The sequence below is a fragment of the Denticeps clupeoides genome, chromosome 12, assembly GCF_900700375.1.
Source record: "Denticeps clupeoides chromosome 12, fDenClu1.1, whole genome shotgun sequence".
NCBI lineage: Eukaryota > Metazoa > Chordata > Actinopteri > Clupeiformes > Denticipitidae > Denticeps > Denticeps clupeoides.
Window position 1 is genome coordinate 14767164 of NC_041718.1, and position 23466 is coordinate 14790629.

The 23466-nt window shown below is 42.5% G+C and overlaps 1 protein-coding gene across 2 annotated transcripts in view; it reads right to left on the reverse strand.

The window, feature by feature from the left end:
• igsf21a (immunoglobin superfamily, member 21a) overlaps positions 1–22885 on the reverse strand; it is a 176478-nt gene extending 153593 nt beyond the window's left edge. Inside the window, exon 1 of one of the 2 annotated variants that reach the window (XM_028998117.1) lies at positions 22435–22885. In XM_028998117.1, the coding sequence (XP_028853950.1) occupies positions 22435–22573 (139 nt within the window). In that variant the 5' untranslated portion in view covers positions 22574–22885. The remainder of the gene's footprint in view (positions 1–22434) is intronic. The other variant, XM_028998118.1, reaches the window with a different exon arrangement.
• Positions 22886–23466: the final 581 nt, after the last annotated feature.

Sequence of the window (23466 nt, forward strand, 5' to 3'; positions counted from 1 at the left end):
TACAAAAAAAGAGAATCTCCAAAAATGTACAGTGCTGATATCTAAGCTATTATTGTGTGACTATTCTTCAGGCAATCCATCGCACTGCCTTGTGTGGAGGGCCAGACGCTATCTCATAAACGCTTCAAATGAGAAGAAAAATACCCAAAGAGGTTGTTTCTGTACCCCTCTCTGGAGCTGAAGCCGACTTTTCGGCTAGGCTTCTGCATGCAATAACGTTGAAGACGCTGTGTGAGGCATCCATGATGAAAGAGGCAGAGTGTGGGCTACGGACCTCGTAATCTCCAGAGTTTATTAGGATTAGTGATTCCCGCCGCAAGAGCACAACTATTTGTCAGGATGTTGTACGGTTATGTGAGTGCCTTTCCCTCCCCACGCTGCTTCATTAACCATTGTTAATGCAATCGGTTATAAATATCTGACATTTCTCGCTGGCCCGGTCCCTGCACTGCTCATGCCCCACATCCTCGCCAGGAAAATATGGTCACATGTGGGAAATCTCGCGCGTGTGATTCTCTCATTTCTAATCAGTATTTCTGGCGGAGAGCACTGGCTCCAAATAAAGACTGTGACCAAATGGTGACTTTGTGAACACATCAGTCATTTTAATGAACGGCTCGCCGTGGAAGCCCCGGCTTGTTGTTTGTCTTGCGGCAGGAAACGCGCCACGCCTGTCAGCACCGGCCCCCTCAAGAAGGGCCAAACATCTGTGTGGGATTGTGGCGTGGCAACGGACGGCCCCTCTGCATGGGGCAAATCGCGCGTCCCTCGGCGAGGCGCGGCCAAGCAGGCTCATCAAGGCAGGCGCATTCCATAATCTGTTAATTTAATTACTATTTTTGGTGACTGAGGACTGGAGTACGGATGAAATCGCGGCAGCAATTACGGCAGGTTCATGTCATTAACTCGTTGTCATGTTTGTTTCAGGGTGAGTCCGGGATGTCACTGACTAATTGAGGTAGATGTGCATTCTGCAAGTTAATGACCTGAGAAGAAGCATTCTGCCAACATCCACTCTGCTACAAAATATGTTCTATAATATGTTCAGTATTCCAATATACACATAGGGCTGGATGACACAACCTCAATATTCAATGTCAGAATGTGACAGCTGGCTGGACCAGTCCAATTTTTACACTGTTTAATAATCCAAGACAATATGTTCGATACGTTCATTTTTTTATTCAATATGGGTTTTTGAGTATGATAAATAAGAAATAAAATAGTGTTCTTTATTATAATTGAGTACAGAATTGCTAAATTTAAAAAGATATTACTATGCTTTAATTAGTTATGACATTTCACAATATTTTCTATAATATGAGAAGCTTGTGAAGTTGCTTAACGGTCCATGCTCTGCTTTTAATGCAACCGAGAGATCAAATAAAATCAATATTCTCTTTTATTCTTTCCATTACTAGATGGCACAAACCATAAACACTGCCTAATTAAAGAATGAAATCCAGACTAGCCTCCTGTGGCGTTCTGATATTGACACTCCACACTTATTTTACACTTTGCATGTTTGAAACCGCGGCAAGAACAGTCTGTCTTCAGAGAAGGGTTCTTTGCGGAACTCGTTTCTTCCTTTTGTTTGGCTGTATAGGAAAGGTTCCTTGAATGCATACAAAGTAGACCTACCAATATACAACCTTTTTTTTTTTTGGTTCTACTTCACAGGGTCCTGCTTTTGTATTTCAGCATGTACTGAACTCTGTACTCTGTACTCTGTACTCTGTACACGGAGATGCCTACGTAAAAGGCCATGTGTGCCGCATCCCCACAGTTAAATGCTCAGGCGCTGATACAGAAACCTCTGTGTGCACGATGCCAGTTTGGGTGAAAGTGAAGCAATTGTCATTGTGATACACAGCACAGCACAGGGTGCACAAAACGAAATGTGTCCTCTGCTTTTAACCATCATCCTTGGTGAGCAGTGGGCAGCCATGACGGGCATGTGAAAATAATCAGCTATTTGGAAGGACATGCAGGTAAGCTGTCAATCATGCTGGGTGGCTGAAATAATTCCACACCCACAAAAAAAAGGTTGGGCGGGTAATTAGTTTGTCCTCTTCAAAATACAGGTACAGATAACTAGAAAGTAGATAGTCTTCATGTATTCCAAAGGCCCAAATTTAGTAATCTCTTCTTATATATGTTTATGCCATTTTGTCCAGCAACACCAGTTTGTAAACCAGATGAATGACTTTTAAAAGTATTTAATCAAATTTGCTTGTGATTAAATTCAAAGAGCCAGTGAAATGTTAATTCTCCGAACATTTGCTTTTCTCAAAATAAAAGCAGCGCTCATGTTTTTCTAATGAGTTACACGGACATTAAAAGGCAGAGATAAGCACAGGCAGACACAGAATATTTTGTAAAGTGAAGTCATTGTCATCAGCAGCCTGAAAGTGAGGAACCCATTTATTTCTCTTAATTATTTATTCCTGGACAGCAATGACAAGTACTTTTTTCTTAGATGCACTTTAGAAGTGTTTTGGTAGACACAGATGAAAAGTTTGAGTGGAGAAGTAGGGCTTTATTTGCATACAACGTGAACTTAGAGATCGCGAGGAGAGCACCTTGCGCAATTAAACACAAAAGGCTGACTTTAAAGCATGGAATGTCCAAAAATAAAGGGAAAAATTTATATTTATCCAATAATACACAAGAGGAAGTGTCTACACCAGTGGACAGAATTTATGATATCCGGATGTTGCTTTAATGAAAGTGCTTTAGAACAGAAATGTAGACCTTTAGCATAAGTACTGTTTTCAAGGAATTGCTGTATTTGCATTAAAATATGCTTTAACAATCCATTTTTGCTAACTGTTACCAGTTATAGTTATCATTGTAAGCAAAATATAAAAGAACAAATGTGTTTACATTTGCCCTTTCATCTGATTTTATGTGAGTTTAGTCTATTCCGCCTTATTTCTGCATTAATAGCATGCATTTATGAAATATTAACAATGATCCGCCTGTGACACTGATCCCTGGAGGGTTTACTAGAGGTAGCTGGTGTGCAAAAATGAACAATGGAGCAACAGCAGAGTGCTAAAAAGCACCTGAGTGCTTCTGCAACCTAGAGAACCTGCGAGAACCTGGACTCGGAGAAATCTTTCCCCATATTATGCATATGCATGATACAACCCAACAATGGTTATGATTACATAATTGCTAAATCCGTAATGTACCAGGAAAAATGGGTGCTTTTTCCAAAACTCTCTGTCACATTTTTATATACAAACCAGTAGGTCTGGTTGACCTATATAATAATAATAATAATAAAAATATATATATGTAACTTGTATTTGTATATGAGCATTGTGACCATTTTCCTCTCAGTTGCATGACTACAGTCCATTGTTAGGACCGATCAATATATCAATAGTAATCCTGCTCATCCTACAGTTGTGTACCAGCAGTCACAGACTCCAAACATGTATTTCACATTATTGTGAAAAAAAGTGCTAAATCAGCTCATCTTTTCATGATATAAAAATAGCTTTATTGTCTACTTGAACAATTTGTTTGCATTCAGAATCGAAATGTTCTTTTCGTGCGTCTGCCTAACTACTGCAGTTTAGGCGTTGGTGTCCTTGCTGTCACTATAGTAAACATCATCACCAGTGGGCTGTGGAAATTAATGGTTATGAGCAGATGTGACAAAGTTAATGACAGGCGGCTTCTTGTACACACTGTAAAGGAGAAATAACACGAACCGCTAAAGATCCCCCACACTGTATAATTACTGTTATTATATACATCTAACAGGTCCGAATGTCAAGTCTGATGAAGATCAGATATCAAAATCAAGCACAAGAATGAGGAAAATTCTAAGGTTATTAACTTGTGTTTAGCATGCTTACGCAATTACCATCCATAGTGAAACTACAGTTCAAAAGTGGTTAGAAAGAATACGTTTGAATGAAAAATATTACAAAATGAATGAGAAAATGGCCATTAGCCAAGACAGAAACCATCGGTCAGACGAAGGTCGGCCTAGTGGGTAAGGAATAGGACCTGGAATCGGAGGGTTCGAATCCCGAGCCGCTTGGGTGCCACTGAGGTGCTAAACCGAGCAAAGCATCGTCCCCACACACTGCTCCCCAGGCCCACTGCTCACTAACAGCAATGGGTTAAAAGCAGAGGACTCATTTCACTTTTTAGTTTTAGTCGCTACTACAGTAATTTACAAAATGTTATCTTATTTTAATGGACAAAACAGTTGTTTTCTGTTCTAAAAGGAAGACATTTATAAATGCCCCCAACGGTGCAGGTAACAGCATGGCTAGCTAACGTTTATCAAAAATTACACAATAAAAAAAAACATTTAAATTAACATTTCAGAGAGTTTATATCAGTCCACTACAAATAAGAGTTCGGTTTAAAAAAGGTCCATGTTGGTCCGAGACTTTTTCATGATGGTGGGTAAATCAGGGGCGACTCTTGCTCCTCATAAGGGCTCTTGGGATCGTATTTGGTTTATTTGACACTAAATAGTGTCAGTTTGACATACTTTACACCGTAAAGTGTTCGATTTAACTGATCTTGAGTAGACTCTTATAAGCGCTCTGCTGTGATAATTTTTACGAACGCCTCTGTTTTTCTCTAGGATTTTCTCCACTGGTCTGAGTTACAGTAAGCTTTTAGATGATGATGGTGGGAAAAAAGCCCTAGAGGAGGGCAGGGATCAGTAACCCACATGCTACTCATTGATGTGATGCAGACACTACAAGGAACAGACATTGAAGTCGGTGCCCGCAAAAAAAAAAAATTGGAGGAAGGAGAATGAAGCGAGAACTGTGCAAGAACTGAGAATGTACTGGAGCAGAAGAGGACAACAGCTACAGATGGGCCAAAATTAAAGCTTTGCAAAACTCAGTGAAATGCGGCAGCCAGTGTCTTTTTTTTTTTATTTTGCAACTAGAGCGTAGCCTAATTTTCCTCCCTCAAAACACCGGCCCTGGCAGACTACATCTGGAGGTAACTATGCTCGAAATTTCTGACACGTCCTGATGACCCCACACGCAGGGGTGCTGGGTAACTGCTAACTTCTGAACGCCTTTCAGATGCTGTTGAAGTATTTTTATTTGGAACGTCCTGGAACGAACACCTCTAGAGAAGAGGGCCTTTCATCCAATTTTGATCTTTGTCACTTTGACCAGATCAGAATGTAAAAATAGCTTAAACTGCTCTCTTAAAAGGCATTATTAAAGCTATTTTTATTTTTATTTTTTTTGGAAGGGCAGTACATTCCTATAAAAATATTACCTTCACGTCCAATCAACACTTTCATAAAATCATTATATTTCTAGCTCTGAGCACGGTCTTAAAAGGCATCATCATGCGTTGGCTCCGACCGAGGACAGACGTCCACTTCTGCCCTCCACCGTCTGGTCGGCGACTACAGATGCTAGACCCAGCAGTGCTGCTTCAAACTGCCTGGGCTTCATCCAATCAGAAATGATCTCAGTGTTACGTCCCTAGATTAAAACACTTGGCTCTTGGAACATTTGGATTTTCGTGAGCAACTGGCAATGAAGCACAAACCCCACCGACAACTGTTCTCAGTCAATATTGCAGGTTCTGCTGGGGTAGGTACCACAGAATTAGATATAATAAATGCCACAGATATATTATGTGGCTGAAATCAATAACGAGGGAAGAAAAAAAATTCATCATCAGCCCAACCCCAACTGTTAAAGCCTCGGGCACACACACAAAAACAGGATTCTTCTAAACGAATAAAAAAGCTGTCCTCTTGCAAAGGTGTATCTTCTGACTTTCCTTTTGGAGGACAGGCGAGGGCAATGTCATCGTCCCGGCCGGGGGCGGGTGGCGCGCACACTAATCAACCGCTCTTGTCCCCTGCAGCCTCTCGGAGCCTAAAATCAGCTTTCATCCTTCCGGCTGCAGATTTTTGGACATCGGGTTAATCATAGCCACACAGCACCGTATGTACGCATTCTAGGTCACTGACCCACGGTCTCGCAAAAAAACATCACACTACATGCCAGTCCAATACAATCAGATAAGCCCCGAGCAGGATTACTTGTTCTGCTCCTAACCTCGTTTCCAGAGCTGCTCTTCACCTCTGCAAAAACAACCAAACCTGCACACAAATATTGAGATATTGTCCAACTAATTAAATATCCACGACTCTCCTGAAGTGCTGACGAAGCTTTGAATGGATTGCGTTCAAACAAGACTTAAAAACTCAGATTCCATCAAAGCTGCGGACATATATATATATATATATATATATACACACACACACACACACACACACACACACACACACACACACACACACTAAATGCATTATGTATTGTTATCAATGGGAAATGTGCGCATGAATATGCATGAGGTCCGGCATTGTAAACACGGCGGCAGACACGGCAGTGAGCCGGAGACGCGGGCCTTGTCACCGTCCGATCAGTGACACCGCATCTCAGCGTTCGGCAGGCTGCCCGTCCCTGCGACCGGGGCGATTACACAACGCGACGCAACGCGGCGCATCTCAAACGCATGATTCACCGCAAGCCGAGAAGAGAAAATAACATTTTCAGCCTGGCCGATGCCGGCAGCAGAGTCAAGGCACTCAGGTAAAGTCAGGGTTAGAGCATGTGGGGACAAAAAGGAGCTGGCCTTAAATTACCATTACATAAGCGCACGGCTTTACTCTTGTGTAACTATTAGTACAAATCAAACAAAATGAAACAGCTGATATGGAAATGAATAAAAAAACTCAAGGGTAACTATAAAACATTGCATTAAATGGTATCATTTGCAGTAGTATTCCTTTTTTCCATCCATTAGTGGCACAATTTTAGCCTAATTGTCAGTGTACTCCAGTAGGAAATATACACTTATGGAACCTATATATAGAATACGGGGCAGTGGTGGCCTAGCGTTTAAGGAAGCGGCCCCGTAATCAGAAGGTTGCCGGTTCGAATCCCGATCCGCCAAGGTGCCACTGAGGTGCCACTGAGCAAAGCACCGTCCCCACACACTGCTCCCCGGGCGCCTGTCATGGCTGCCCACTGCTCACTCAGGGTGATGAGGACAAATTTCACCGTGTGCACCGTGTGCTGTGCTGCTGTGTACCACATGTGACAATCACTTCACTTTTTTTTTTTAGAATGTATTTGTAGAATCGCTGAATGGTTTAATAACAGCTGTGTGTAAATCTGTGCAGTTGTTGAGCAATGGGAATTTACTTAATAAACCACACAAAGAGTGAAACATCTTTCCATTTCATTCTATTAATTGCACGTAAAGACTGAAGCAATACTTTGAAGGTCAAATATGATATCAGACACATGTTTGATCATGATTTTTTAATGTTGTTATGTTGGAAGCATGCAACATTGATTATTGTCTTGTTCAGGGCGTTGGCAGGGATGGCGACAGGCCTTTAACGAAGTGTGCTGCTTATTTCGTTCTGAATAACGGAGTGAGAGGACTTTCGCGTTTCACCCTTGTACTTTACGTTCGTTACGGATTTGCATGCGAGCAAGATATGTGTTGAGTTTTCGGGAGTTGGACCAGTGTGAATAAGTTTTCCAGAGAGTGGTCATTACTGTCGGGATGAAGTCATTTGAAGTGGATTACTTCCTTAACCAGTCGACACCCCCACCCACAATTAATTAAAGCCAGGCTTTTGTTGGAGTTGAAAGAAAATGTGATGGGAAATTGGGTCCATTTCCTGAAAATAATCAAACTCAAACATGTCCAACGGGCCTATGCTAGTTGCCCGTTATGTGAGTAATGAAGAACTACGTCCAGAAGAAAGATTTCCATTAGCTTCCAGTCTTATAATAACAAGACTTTTTTCAAAGATATTGATTATAATAATTTTCAGACGTGTTCTGAAATATTATCTAGAAATTACCTCTTTGTGAAAAATAGAGGCAATTGGCCCGAACAAGATTGGCCCGAACGTTTTTGGTTCTGGGAGCCCTGAGTGATCACAGCGGAGCACAATCCGGCCTGGTCAGTCAGGGTTCCATTAATACAGGCGGGGCCACATTGACCTGGACATGTTTCTGGCAATCGCCACACGCCTTTGGGTTATTTTCAGTTGTTCCTTTTCTGATCTTTTTCGGTCCTCGTGACAGTTTTTGTTCCTTAATATGCCTTTCCCTGTGAGCCCGGAGTATGATCGGTTTCCTCAAAAAGTTTATCTAAGGTCCTGTCCACACTCTAAAATGGGTTTTCGGTTTCTAGAGAGGATTTCTTCTAGTTGTTTTATAAGGTTGTATGTATGACACATATGGGTTATTGGTCAAGTTAGAGCTAGTACGTTTTCCCAAAAAAGCCGCTTTGCTGTACACACGAACACACGGAAAAGAGAAATTGTCTCTGGAACCCGTTTTAGAAAAAGACCGCTCTGGGTCCCCATTTCTGTGTGGATGCTAGGGGTGTCAAAATTGATCTTATAATCGAAGAGGCGTGATGCAGATGTGGACGATTCTGCATCGATGCAGCGCAGAGCATAAATGATTATTATATCATAATGACGTCACTTTTTCTGCCAGCGGCAGAAAAATTCACATTAAAAAGTGATGTTAAACAATCAGAATCAGAATGTAATCTATTCTGACCTTTTTAAATATTTTGGCGTGAACTGTCAGAATTGCATTCTGTATGTGGAGATTTTTTGTTGACCTGATCATAGGAGCTGGGGCGATGTAGGATGTGTACCTCAGAAATGTGTGTGTGTGTGTGTGTGTGTGTGTGCGTGTGTGGACACAAGAGTGACGTGGACATCTGCAAACAAGCCTCAAGAGCTCTACCCAGTGGGGAAATAAAGCTGTTTTATGTCTCACGGGAAGTAGGTGTTGTGCATGATGGGAAATAATCTGTTAGCAGAAGATGTGCAGCCCACATAAGCACCCCACCCCCACCTCCACCCTGCCTCTACCCTACGTGACTGCATGGATTAGTCGTTTTTTTCCGTTCTGGCTCTTAATCTGAAAATGGCTGCACCGATAATATCCGGCAGCATTGCCGTCTCATCACAGATGCTGGATTCTGTTCTCCATTAATCCACCAGCATAGATGCATCTAAGAAATATATTCTGAGACAAGCAGAGCTACATCGCTTAAATGAAAGAAAACTGTACATCATTTCATTATGTGTGCAATTTGAAGACCTGATTTTCTGATAACTAAATCAACATACAGATCGGAATAAATTACACTTGGGAATGGACAGCCTCTGAGTCTGCCTTTTGAATGTCCGCTGCCAAAATGTTAAATAAACATCAGAAGTAGATATAACTCTAATAAGAGTTATAATCACCCTAAACAGACACATGAGTGATTTGTAGCAGAGCTATTCTGGCTATCGATGTCTACCTTTTATTTCACTTTTCAATATTTCTGTTCAAGCCATATTCTCACGGTATAAGTGTGGGCATTTAGGGAGGGTCACTTTGAGCACACAAGAAGGAGGGCATCATTACAAAATTACATATATCGACTGAATTTAGTATGACTGCAGGGTATTTTTAACCCTTTAAAGGGGGTAATGGGGTCCAGCTAAAAGCTGGAGCATCTGAGAAGGAGATGTGTGCTGGTTTGGGCTCTTATCCACTGCCGTGTGCAGATTGAAGGGCTCTAAGCCAGGGTGGAATTTCTGACTGCTCACCAGCTAACTGTCAGTGATTCAAATTGGATTCTTCATTATGCAGGAAAGGGTCTTCTCACCACTGGCCTCCTGTAATCACACCCCACAGCTAAATGAACTTTTTTTTTTTTTTTTTTGAATGCATGCATGCAATTCACCTTTGCGGACTCATATTTCTCCACTCTTATCGTCCTACATTTGACATACTTTATAAATGGTAATGGAATGGGGGCTAGGATTTTATTATGTGCATTCCTAACAGAGAGCAACACACGCAGCAAGGACGTGCAGGCCTCCTCTCTCCGAACGGAGGTCGCCATGACACTAAACAAATCTGGTTTCAGCTCAACATTTCACCCCTGACAAAGGATGTTACTGTGCTAAAGGCGGAAGAACACAACAAAAGGGAGCATTATCCGACCAAATAAAACCCAATCTTTGCCAAGGGGAAGTTCCTCGATGCTTAAACCCCAGATATTGCTGAGGTGCTTAAACAAGGTCCAATTTTACAGGCAGAAAAGTCGGAAGTGTTTACATGTCTGAACATCATAGGCATACAATATAATCCATATTAGGGTGCAAATTGCAGGAAGAGTGTGACACCATCTAAATCCCTGAAAAGGGGAGATGAGAGGCCATCCCATGATCAAGGCACCCAGCGGCACATGACAAGCTTGTCATGGGGTCAGCTTCAGGGTCACACAGATTATCCTACACCTTAAGACTTTTTAAGATTTTTAAGCATAAATAAATAAATAAATAGATAGATAGTACACTTAATACATCACTTACACTCGACAGGTGTCAATCAACAGAGCTCAAGAGCATAATGAATAATATTTGTTAAATAACCACATTACATCAAGGGGTGAGAACCATACGTGATGTAAGTGACATTTTGGGCAAAATTGAGATTTACAAAATGAAAAGACTTAATCACCTCTTTCTACAGGCTATAGAATAAACTCTTAATAATTCATAAGCAAAAATGAAAGGACAGTAAACACATGGAAGAGGTTGAGGCAAAAAAGCACTGTTAAAATGTTCTGCACTATGTATATGGCTATCCATGGGTTTGAAGGTTTTTTTTTAATTATTAAATCAACACACCAAGTTCGGTCATTTATTTGCTCTCTTTTTTAAGTTGTCCTTTGATATGAATAAATGCTTGAAAGCAAGTAATATGCTGTATTTGGAAACATGAGACAGAGTGAATTCGAGACTATTCTGCACTCAGCCATCTGAAGTGCAGTAAATGTTGATTCATGTGATGCCGTGTTAAAAGTCATTCTTCATTGTTGAGCAGCTAGAGCAGAAACTCGTAGTGATATAAACTTTAAATCTTCCTTCAGGAGGCTATTTCGTACATCACGCCGCACTTCAATATGGAGCAGAATCCTCAAAAGTCATCCATTTACTCTGAAGTCATTTATTCACAAAAGCTCTTTAAAAGAGCTGCAGCAATATTTTAGACAGTTTTTCTTACAATTTTTTTTTTAAATGTTATTCACTGTATGTAATAGTATATAGGATTATGGTGGTGGTCTCTCCTGACTATTGAAAATGGTGCGTGATAAATGAGGAACGCCGTGTTGTTCATTTTAGTCTAAGCCATGTCACGGCTCGAATTTATCACAATAAAAGCCGCTGCTGAAAAGCATGTTTATTTTTGTTTTCAACAAGGTATCGCCCCCTCTTGAGAAAAATGTGGTTTTGAAACTCTGCAAGAGTTTGACCTGCATTCAGTAGGTTGTTAAAGAGGACCGTGGCAAAGGCTGCATGGGAAATATGGTATAAGTGTCACAGCGGTGTTCAAGGGCGAGTTTGAATGTACCGTGACAAGGATGTTCAGACTTTGCAGGTGCATGTGAAAGGTGCATCTAGCCATGCATTTAACCTCTTAAAACTCCTGGAAGCAGCACTTACTACAAAAGACATAAAAATAAAAATTTTATAGGCAAATCATGAATTTCGGTTAAATCATGCATTTCGAGTACAATTTGGCTCCCCCATGAATAAAAAGCGGCTCCATTATTTGGACATATTTATAAAAGATCATTTGCCCATAAAATTCATAACATGCAAATACTGCCTAAACTTACCAGTTACCAGACTAAAACAACTCTAGGTACTGTAAAAATACATCACCTGACCTGACTGCAGAACTTTTGAACATGGATTTACGCTGTTAATAGAATTTGCGTTTCAGCGTTGCCTGAGAATTTTGTAATTGATTATAAGAAATTATTATTACAGATTAAATGTATCTTAAACGCAGACCGCTCTAGCCTGTATGTTAAACCTTTACCGTACAGTAGTAAGTAGTGCATAACAAAAAAAAAACACACACTGCCAGTGTCTTACTTTGATAAATGGCTAAGAGAACAATTATTCCAGAAGTCAGAGACTGAGTCATAAGTCATGTAGTTTAGGACCAAATGACTAAATCAAGTGGGAGCGTTTTACTCCAGGCACTCGCTTGTCTCTACGAATTACTGACTGGATTACAAGTTGTTGCACAGCTTGAGATGATGTGCGAGGCTAGTCACAGGGCACAGAAACTTGCTCTGCCCTATTATTTTGACATATTTTTCTGATTCTGCTGTCTGTCCTACATAGCCCTCGGGTGGGGAAGTGTGGGGGGAACTGCCATAATGGCCAGCGAGTTCCTGCATTATTTGCCTTGTGGGAGCCACAAGCCACCCTGGGTGTCGCTGTGAGGCTGAGTCAGGGAGGCAACAAGTCAGCCTACATGCGGATGCCATTCGGGGGCTTCCTGTTAATAAAATATGGTAATGGAATTCCTATCAGGAGTCTTCGGCACTTTGGCGGCTCCCGAAATATCAAAGGCCCGATTCAGGGCCAACTGTTTACCACCGACCCAAACTGATGTGACACATGCAGCCTTTGGAGACACACCACTGCTACATAATTACGACAAGAGTCATATATTTTTGAGCCTCGGGACCGTGGGAATATAAAACATTTAATTGATGGAAATAAGTTACAGGGGTACAAGCAAGGATTTCTGGGATGTCCGTGCAGCGCATGCACAACACAGCGCAAAAACATTAAACATGCAAAAACACACAAAACCTCTGAAGGCCGGTGATTCATGTATGCACATATGAATCAAATGCAAATAAAGATTTTAAATGACAACAGGGTCCCTCAAAAGAGGTCTTGACTATTTCAGCTGCTTATAATGGGAAATGGGAAAAGTATGGAATAGCATGTGAATGATATGACTTCATTCTGAGAGTCAACCTTGTGCAACACGTACAATGTTTGAACACACCTTCTCATTCAATGTGTTTTCTTTATTGTCATCATTTACATTGGTAGATTCTCACTGAAGGCATCAAAACTATGAATGAACACATGTGGAATTATGTACTTAACAAAAAGTGGAGACCTGAACCCAATCAAGATGGTTTGGGGTGAGCTGGACCGCAGAGTGAAGGTAAAGGGGCCAACAAGTGCTAAACACCTCTGGGAACTCTTTCAAGATTGTTGGAAAACCATTTCAGGTGACGACCTCTTGAAGCTCATCGAGAGAATGCCAAGAGTGTGCAAAGCAGTAATCAGAGCAAAGGGCGGCTATTTAGAAGAAACTAGAATATAAAACATGTTTTCAGTTATTTCACCTTTTTCTGTTAAGTACATAACTCCACATGTGTTCATTCATAGTTTTGATGCCTTCAGTGAGAATCTACCAATGTAAATGGTCATGAAAATAAAGAAAATACACTGAATGAGAAGGTCTGTCCAAACGTTTGGCCTGTACTGTAACTACTTGAACCCCTTTTCATGGTATTGCATATGGAATTACTCCTACAGGGGAGGGTTGGCTGTGCCCTCACCAGGAACAAATGGTCACATTAGTCACTGTCTGTTATTGCAATGGCAGAGAAAGTAGGTCAGAACTTTAGCTGGACCCTAAGACCTTGGTTGACCCTCATTTATTTCCCATGATTTTGGTCAATTTAAAGTTGCAAATCCACCTAATGCACATGCCTTTGGACAGCTGGAGGAAACCAGAGACCTCAACATAGGGAGAGCATGCAAACTCACACAAGGACTCATACGTACAATCTTGGAAGTGTGAGGTCACATCGCTAACCATCATGCCACCGCGTGACCTCTCAGGCTAAATAATCAGTCTCAAATCCCATCTTTAGTACATTTCGGCTCTATGATATATGTGATCAGAATGAATCGCATTTCAATTGGCTGTTGGCGTGTTCTCTATTCTCATGAGTTCATTCTTGTAAGGCTAGTTAGCAAGAACACTTCATAGAAAACCATTATGAAGCATTCGGGCCCTCACTGCCAGACTGTGCAACAGCTTCATTCCATAGGCCATCAGATACCTGAACACTCAGTGACTTTCCTCTCTGACATTTGTCACTTGACATTTCCTCTAACAACCTCTGTTATATTGAATAATATGATCTGTCTGTAATAATATCTACTCATGCGCGGTTCCACTTTGCACAGCAATATTTGCATTAATTTACATGGCACATTTATTAATCATTTCACCCGTCTCATCGTTTTCTAGATGTTACTCTTGCACCCCTTTTTGCACTTTATGTAGCCCAGTTTTTATGTGTCGCACACGTGCACATAATGTCAGTATGTAACTTTGTTTTATTTGTTCAAATGTTACATGTAGCACCAGGTTCAATAGAAACGTTATTTAATTTCACTATGTACTGTCTAACATCAATAAACTATAATAAAATTCCACTCACAATTTTAACTATAGCTGTTTCAGCAGTTGGACGGGTAGAATAAAAAACAAAATGCATGTATATCTTCTCATAATAAGTCAATTATAAACCACCTTCATGTTCTTCCACATGAAACTACAAATGCAATAGATTTTTTTGAATTTTTAAGTCATTTTACGTAACCAATAAAATGTAGCACTGAGTCGAGGACTGATGATTGGTGGAGGGCTGCCAAAATCTATCTTCACTTCCTCTGAGTCAAGCCCAGCTGTCACAGACAGACAGGGACGGAAGTGTTGAAAGCCTCAGATCAGAGCGCACAGCACGTAGCCCACAGTGCCGCTCGCATTTGACTAAAAATGTGATATTAAGCTCAGCCAAGCTTCTCTGATTACAATGTTCCAACATCCTTAATCTAGGGACGTGGGTTAATATTTTGTGACTATTTCGGAGCAGAACATCTGCCTTACAAATAAGCAAGATTCTCAGTATTGATTAGGAAACTTTGATGAACTCTTGGTCTGAGCAGCACCCTATGAATAAACAATAAGCAAAAAGAAAATCTATTTTTACGACGGGCAAATGAAAAAATATGATTTCACTTGGATATTTCCCATTAATGGACTGCTTGTACTTTACAGGGTGGTCTTTGATCGCGTGGACTACAAATCTCACTGCGTGCTCCAAGTTCTGCACTTGGATTCTTAACCAAAACCGTCCATTTTATGCTGAAGCACACAAGTCAACGAATCCTCCTTAACTACGGCCAACGAAAAAATACACTGTCTCTAAACCTTCTCTCCCACAGAAGACAGATGATTCTTTTGTCCATGTTCTGTTTTAGCCTGATGCATGCTGTGTCAATCAGTTCCATCTTATCACCCCGCCAAATCACATCCCATGAGCAATCCGAGGCTTTAACAATAGCGGGATTTCTTTAATCTCAGACAAACTGATTGCTCGCATTTTATTCCTTTACGAGTGGTATTTGCCCAGTCGGTAAAACACTCGCCTATGAACCCCAAAGGTCACAGGTTCAAACCCCACTTACTACCACTGTGTCCCTGAGCAAGACACTTAACCCTGAGTGTCTCCAGGGGGACTGTCCCTGTAACTACTGATTGTAAGTCGCTCTGGATAAGGGGAATGGTGGCCTAGCGGCTAAACCAGACAACCACAAAGTCCCAGGTTCAAACCCCACTTACTACCATCGTGTCACTTAACCCTGAGTGTCTCCAGGGGGACTGTCCCTGTAACTACTGATTCTAAGTCGCTCTGGATAAGGGCGTCTGATTAATGCCAGAAATTAAATGTAAATTCCTATAGCACAATTTCATGACAGAATCGCACACACACTTTACTTCAAAGGAAAATCACAGAGCAGAATTACAAGTACTTGGAGTACAGAAACCACCGGACAAGCGTGGTCTGACTGTTTTTTTTTTGTTTCCACATTGGAACAAAATATGTATCAGAGATGTAGAGGCTGAGTATGGCATAATTAGAGCCGGTGTGCTGGCTAGTACTTGTTAAGAGGAGTCACAGGCCGGGATGCTGGATAATTGGTTCGGTGATGCTGCTCCACAGTGAGGGCGCTTACAGCGACCCTGCCGCCTACTCCCCACCGCCGGCTAACGCACGACGTCCAGGTACTCCAACCCATGCCAGCTGGCTACGGTAGCTGCAGGTAGAACTCAGTGGAGTCGCATGAAGCGTGGTAAACATATCACAGTTCACTATGTTAAGTGTTGTTTTGATGATTTTAATGTGAACTTTGGTAATTACAGACCCTACAGTAAACGCTGTGTGCCGTACTAGCAGCATTATTTAAAACCCTCAAAGCAAAGCATTCAGAAAAAATATCTGGTGACACAATTTAAAAATGACTTCCCCCACACACACACACCTCCCAGTACCTCAAACTAGGTATAGCACCTTTTCAATTACATCATAGAAACGGTCCTACGGGAAATTCTGGTGTTGGCATAAAAATTCTGGTTAAAAAGGGATGCCAGTAGTGGCTGTGGCTGTCTGATCTGAGTACAGTGCCACTCCAGTTAGGAGTTCGGCCTTGACCACACGGACTTTTGAAATGAATGCCCTTTGTAAGCGCATTTTTGCTGCGCTTTGTATCTGCATTCATGCGGCTTGTGACTGCCGTTCACTTGACATGGTTTAAAACGCATCGCTTTTTAACATTCATTGGGATTTTAGCAGAAATTGATTTTAGCAGAAATTGACGCCATCTGCATCTCACTGACGTATCTGAAAGTATAATGTGCAGTAAAGCATGTATATGACACATCGTGATAGTGTATCACAATGCATCCATAATCATAATCAAGTCAAATTGTTCACACCTCTACCGCAAACAAGCAGTTTTCAAGACCCCCGGAACGGAAAAAAACTACACATGAATTATTGAACACAGATGACATCGAGAATGCATTTGTCCACCCTTTCAGCGGCATGTGGGCACCAAGGCGCTGTGCGGCTCTCAGAAATCTCCAACCAGTGAGCATCACTTAAACATGGAGAAAAACTGCCTGTCAACAAGCCGCTGGTCTCAAACATGTTGAATGAGAAAAAAAAGAATAAAAATGTGTGTACAACACCACACCACGCTGCTGACATTTGGAGAATCTGTTACATAAGTATGTTTTTTCTTTATCATCCAATTACCCTTCGGGGCTTAATTGGATTGAATGAGCGCTTTGGATTATTCACAAGGCAAATTTGCATAATGTGGAACACTCGCTGCATCCATGTTTCAAACCTTGATGCCGTATTAACTGATAAACCCTTTCAAAATGCCACAACTACTCCCTCCTCGGCCGTCTGAAGCAGGGTAGCCAATCTTATCTGCAAAAAAAATAAATTAAAAAAGGCTGGGGTGCTTTTTGCCACTTCTGTTGGAGCTCCCTAATTAGATGACTAATTAGTGGGGATGTAACAATGCACTCAACTTGCAATTCGATGCGATTCGCCATTTTAAGTAAATGGTGCGATTTTTCTGAACAGGATAAGATGTAAATAAATAATGATTGAAAATGATATAAAATAAAATAACATTTCCCTTTTGCATCATTACATCCCTGCTAATTGGAAGACTGCATATTCCTCCAAAAGGTCTTTATGGTGATGCTGCTTGAGGCCGCTCGGATACAGCAAACAGCAAAAAGACCAAAGCAGTATTTGGACGCATCTGTATTTGACCGGGAGGCTGCAGCTCATGTATGAGTTGATCGATGAGGCAGAGAGGCAACCTTCAACGTACTCCGCCCTTGTTTGCAGCATCCCCCTGCCGCGCCTTCGCTGTCCACGTTCCTTCGCTCGCAGGAAACGCAGCAACGCATCGGTTCCCCCCCGGCTTCACACCTCCGCGGAGCAGACGTAATGAAACCCTCTGTGGCTCTCTCCCACGCACAAAAAACACACACACAAAGTTGTCTACGGGGGATAAGTCGCAAACTTAAACATGTTTTGCGAGATGAGACCAGTTATCCGGCCTTTTCCCGGTTTCTTGCTGTCACATGTCACATGGTGGAGTCAGGTGATTAGCAGTCCCCTGTGAAAGTCAACATTTTAAGACAGCAATGCCCGATATGGGAGATATTGAAGGGTTGTGCTTCCGGTTCAATCATAATCGAGTCAAACACAATCCAAAACTGCAACGTGAAGTGGCCATGTGCTATCAGCACCGGGTCGGGGTAGGTGCTTTAGTTAAAGTGTCCTGAACCACACTATCCAAATTGAAGGGTGGCTAAAAGGAAGCCTCACATGCCAACTGTGCTCCTGAGACAATTTAAGGTTCAAATTGCCAGTGACTGGGAGGACTGGCCTCGGGTGAGGTTTAAGTTTCACAGTTCAGGGCACTGATTGTAAAAGCAGAAGATCAGATTCATGTTTAGCTATCCATAGCTTTATAGGTCCAAATCGGGCTCAAACTCGAGTAGCTGTTGGAAGGACTCCAAATGATGACAGAATCTCTGTGGTTCATCATTACTGGTCCCACAATGTCTATTCCAGGCTCTGTAGGTTCTTTTTCTGCTCAAAATCAAGTACCTGAATCTCAAAGAGGGACACCATACATGGAGGTGTAACACACTATTGTGGAACATCTGTCAGAAAGTATAATGTCTGACTAATGCATGACTTCTCTTTGTCTCTGACTAAAATATTGCTAAAACGATCTGGTGATCCAAGACATGGGTATGACATGCCATGCCTACTGAAGTGAACCTTCCCTGCTACGTTTTAACCTTAGGTCAGACACAACTCATGATCACCATGGATTGAGAAGATGAACTCTCTTTAGAGACGAAATGGAAGACACCTCCAGGGAGTCTGGCTCACTAGGGGAGCCAATTTGCCTCTGGGTAGCCATGGCTCTCCTGACAGGTGTAATAGGCCCTCAGAATAGTGATCTGAACACTCGGTCTTTGAGGTCTGTTCCATGCAAAGAAATAAATGCCGCAAAGACTGGAAAAGCTATTTACATTTTTGTTTGACAGCATCATCCTGCTTCATTTGTTTTACTGGATCACAGGACACATTCCCGCCTGAGGTTGCCGAAATGATGTCAATTTGTTAGGGTAACAAAGCAATACTTGTAAAACTCTGAAGATGCTTCAAGAACGTGGATCGCTTCTGAACCGATTTGGTCGTTTTATCTCGCATGGCATAAAAAATCCCTGTGTTTGTAAATGTACGTTACATTCGTTTGCATGCTGATTCCAGCCACTAATTTACAGAAAACGATTCCAGGTGCAAAGCAATGTTGTTGGTTGTAAAGCCTCTAATAGCTTGCTATAGGCACCACACCCTTGCCACAAAACCGGTTGTTGCCTTGTCTAATAAGTCAAGTTAAAAAAGCTTCACTAACATATTTGGCCTGAAAGAATGCAGTACCTGAATATATATATATATATATATATATATATATATATATATATATCATCTATAGATATAATAGTAATATATATATATAGATAGATATATATATATATAAGATATACTAGTAGATATATATAGATATATATATATATAGATATATATATATAGATATATATAATATTCGATAGTAGATCTATATATATATATATAATATATATATAATCATATATATATATATATATATATCTCTATATCTCTCTATATATCTCTCCTATATATATCTAATCTCTATATATTTTGGGTAGGATTTATTTCATTGGGTACAATTGCTTGATAATAGTGAATATAATATTTTTTTTAATCCCATGGAATGACTGCTGGTGCCAGACATGGTCATTGCAGCGTCAGGAAAAGTGCTGACCTCCTGGGGTTCTCACACACTTCAGCTGGCAGAGAACGGAGCCAACAGAAAGCGTTTAGCGAGCAGTGGTTTTGTGGACTACGGCAGAGGAGTGTGGCCAGGAGTGTTCAATTGTAGAGAGGAAGGCGGGCTCAGAAATTCTATAACCCCAGAAGGGCATTTCTGAACCCCGGGAGGAAAAAAAAATAAGAACACGGCACCAAATTTGTTGCAACAAGTCTCGCATTCTGCTTCAACGCGGAGATGGCAGGGTCAGAACTTCCATGCACCGCTCCCGATTGGCGTCGATGCTTCAGGGTGCCGCCGGAGCGGCGGGGAATGATTTCTTGGAACGCGCCAGCTCCATCCGTCCAAAACAAGCGTAATCTGACTCCAACATTGCACCTGAGTGCGGCTACAGGCCGTGCACACCCCTAGCGAATTCCTCCAGCAGTTATCTATAGAAAGATAATAGACCAGATTCATATTTCCATGTTCAGCAGGGAACAGAAAGATGGCAGCGCGCTGCATTTTCCTGTTTTGCTCCAACGTGAAAAAACATGAGAAACGAGATTACTAAGCGAGCTACATGTACTACCACTCAAAAGGCTTTGTCCAAACAAGTGTTTTGTATATAAAAAATGATGTTACCTTTAGCATACAACAGAATTTGTAAGTATTTTAATGTAACAGTTAATGATGGAATATCTACATAAGTGTAAAGAGACCCACCCTTCCTGTGTTCCAATGGAATGCAGTGTTCATCAATGCAAGCCAGCCACTTTAAATAGTCCATTGATTATTAGAGTTATTTAAACAAATTGACAGCTCGAGTGCCAAGGTCTGACAATCTGTAATTACCGCTAATGAAGGAAACAATTTGGAAGAAAAAAACTCTGTTGCAAATGAAAATGTCATTGTTTCTACCTTTTGTCTATGATTTATGGCCCATTCACTTTGTAATATGCTTTTTTTTTAGGATTTATTCTGTGTATAATTGTGTTTTAGAATGAAATGTTTAATGAAAACCTTTGCAAGAACTTGCAAGAATTACTACTATGATGACACAGCAACTTCCACACACGAGACACTGGAGTTCAGTGGACTGCTGAGATGGACCAGGACGTTTCCCAGTATGAATCCGGAGTGGATGCGAACACCAAGATCCCAAAGGACCAATTACAGCACCTTCCAGATTCCACACAGAGGTCCCATGCAGGACTGAAAAGGCGCGTCTAATCATCTGCCAATGCCTGCAAACGCAAACAGAAATCCCATCGAGACAAGTCTGACATTTGACATCAACTTGAAAGCTTAATAAATTATTCAGGCTGAAGCGATTCCTCTGTTATTACCAGGAAAAATCAAGCGTGAGCGGATCGGGTGTGACAGACCCATGGAGCCTTCAGCTTCACGCCGGCGTGAAAATCTGATCTGGCCAGTCGGAGTCAGGTCTCCGGACAGGTGGCATCAATAACGCTGGACCGATCTCAAGGCGTCTCCACGTCGCACCCACCGATGTACGCGTTCCACTGACAGGCGCCACCGTCACATTTTAGCCGCGCTGCGTTTGATTCGCTGTCAATCAGCCTGCCAACTGGCACTGACTTGGAATGGCCTTTCGTGGTGAAGTTGGCCAGATGGAACCGGGCTCTGTGTGTTGGTTACCCATCAGGCCTTTTTTCTTTTTTAATAGATCTGCACGAGCGCTCTCCATTATTCATCGCACTCAACACACTAAAGGCCATGATCTAACGCACAAGCGGCGCACAATCACCCGGGTCCGCGCCGCCGCACCGGCCACCGGGTTCTACTGTGTCCAGCACGCCTGTGACGTTCTAAACGTGCCAGGTTCCATCAGGCTGAAGGCCACCTCCACAACCCCCTGCACCCAGAACCGTTCTGTTCCAAGATCCCCGCAGAGGCTTCTCCTTCCCAGGGACTGGCTGGAACGGGGAGGCAGGAGGGGGATCGGGAGCTGAGGAGCCGATTCGTGTTCGAGATTTAAAAAAAAAAAAAAAAAAGGAAATAAAATGTCACCGCGAGATTAACCGCACGGGGAGAGATTTTCTCTCGGGACAGACATTTCGGACTAAATAAAATTCCAGAACGCGCACGCGCGTAAAACGCGACCGACGCGCTGCCAATCAAACTTTTCCCGACGTTAATATTCCGCATTTGTGGTGGATGATATCCCGGTCGGGACAGACGTAACCTACTTTTATTTTAGACGCCATTCGCGAAGTTGCGCGATTCATCAGCAAAAAATAAATGAATAACTAGAATCAAATAAAATAAAAATCGGCGCGCTCACGTTCTTCCCAGAACGAAACGACGCACCAGAACGTGTAGGTTCGCCGTTCCCGCGATCCGAAATCTCTCCACGTCCGGATCCCGGGAGGTTCGCGGCAGAAGCCTGCATCGTCACTACTTCTTATATAACAATACGATTAATAATAATAATCATACAGATAAGGGGTGCAGGTGTATTAATGTGGGCTGTGACGAGCACGCAATGGCCGGATGGAAACATTTTGGGAACAGTGCGCGAGCGCGGCGACCACTTTGGTACCCCGAAACCCCCAGAATCCCAACAACCGGGAACCTTCCCCGACGCGCACCACCGTCGATCCTTCCTTTTTTTTAACAAAAAAAAAAAAAGGCAATTGTGACTTCGACGCCGGAGCCGCCAGGAAAGTGACGGTCGTCGCGGAGAGAGCTCGGGGCTCCGGGTTCCGCGCACCGGGCTGCGTCTCACTTACCGACGGTGAGATCCAGCAGGTCCGCGCACAGGAGAAACCACAAGGACAAGACGCTCATCTTCCCCATATTTGGCGGTAAATCCCAAACTCCATCTGCGTTTACATGCTGTCCGGGTCTCGGCTGCGTAATCCCCACCATCCCAGCGGCGCCAGCTCGGGTGGTCCCCACAAACTGTCCATGGCGCACCTCGAGTGTCTCTGGCTGAAGCAGAAGTTGGGGGGACTGAGGAGGATAAGGAATAAAAACGGGACCGCGGACGTCCAACAGGCGCGGGACGCGGGGTCGACGGGGACGAGAATAAAGATCTATTATTATTATTATTCACGATATCTCGTGTTCCCGCTGTCCGCGGCGGCGGCGGTCGAGGATTAAAAAAAACAGACGCAGATTGGACGAGGGGCGGATGAAAAAATCCGATCTCTCTCTCTCCCTCTCTCTCTCCCTCTCTCTCTCCCTCCTCTCTCCCTCTCTCTCTCCCTCTCTCTCTCTCCTCCCTCCCTTCTCTCCAGACACGGTCCGCTCCTGATCAGCCGCTCTTTATTTCGCACGATCTCGACTTAATCCCACCCTGGGCTCCGACCCCCGCCACCCCTTTCCTTCCCGTCCACTGAAGCCTATTTGCTTCAGCGGGAATTTTTAGGATTCTTTTTTTAATTTTCTTTTTTTTTCTAACCTTCTACCGAGCGCCGACACGCGACAGGTATCAAGTGCGGTAGGTTTTTTTTTTTTTTTTTTTTTTTTTACCGCGTCGTAATAATAAATTATTACAATAATATATTATTATAACGAGCTTCGTTCGTCCGTTCGCTGGAGAAATGATGCCACATGAACACAAAAAGTGGCGACATTTTCACATGAAATAGCACTGACGTAAAAGAACCCCCAGAATGAACCTCAGTCAATCAATCTGTCAGTCAGTGAGCCATGCTTCAGACCCCGTCATCACAAGGTTGCCGGTTCGAATCCCGAGCCGCCAAGGTGACACTGAGCAAAGCATCGTCCCCACACACTGCTCCCCGGGCGCCTGTCAT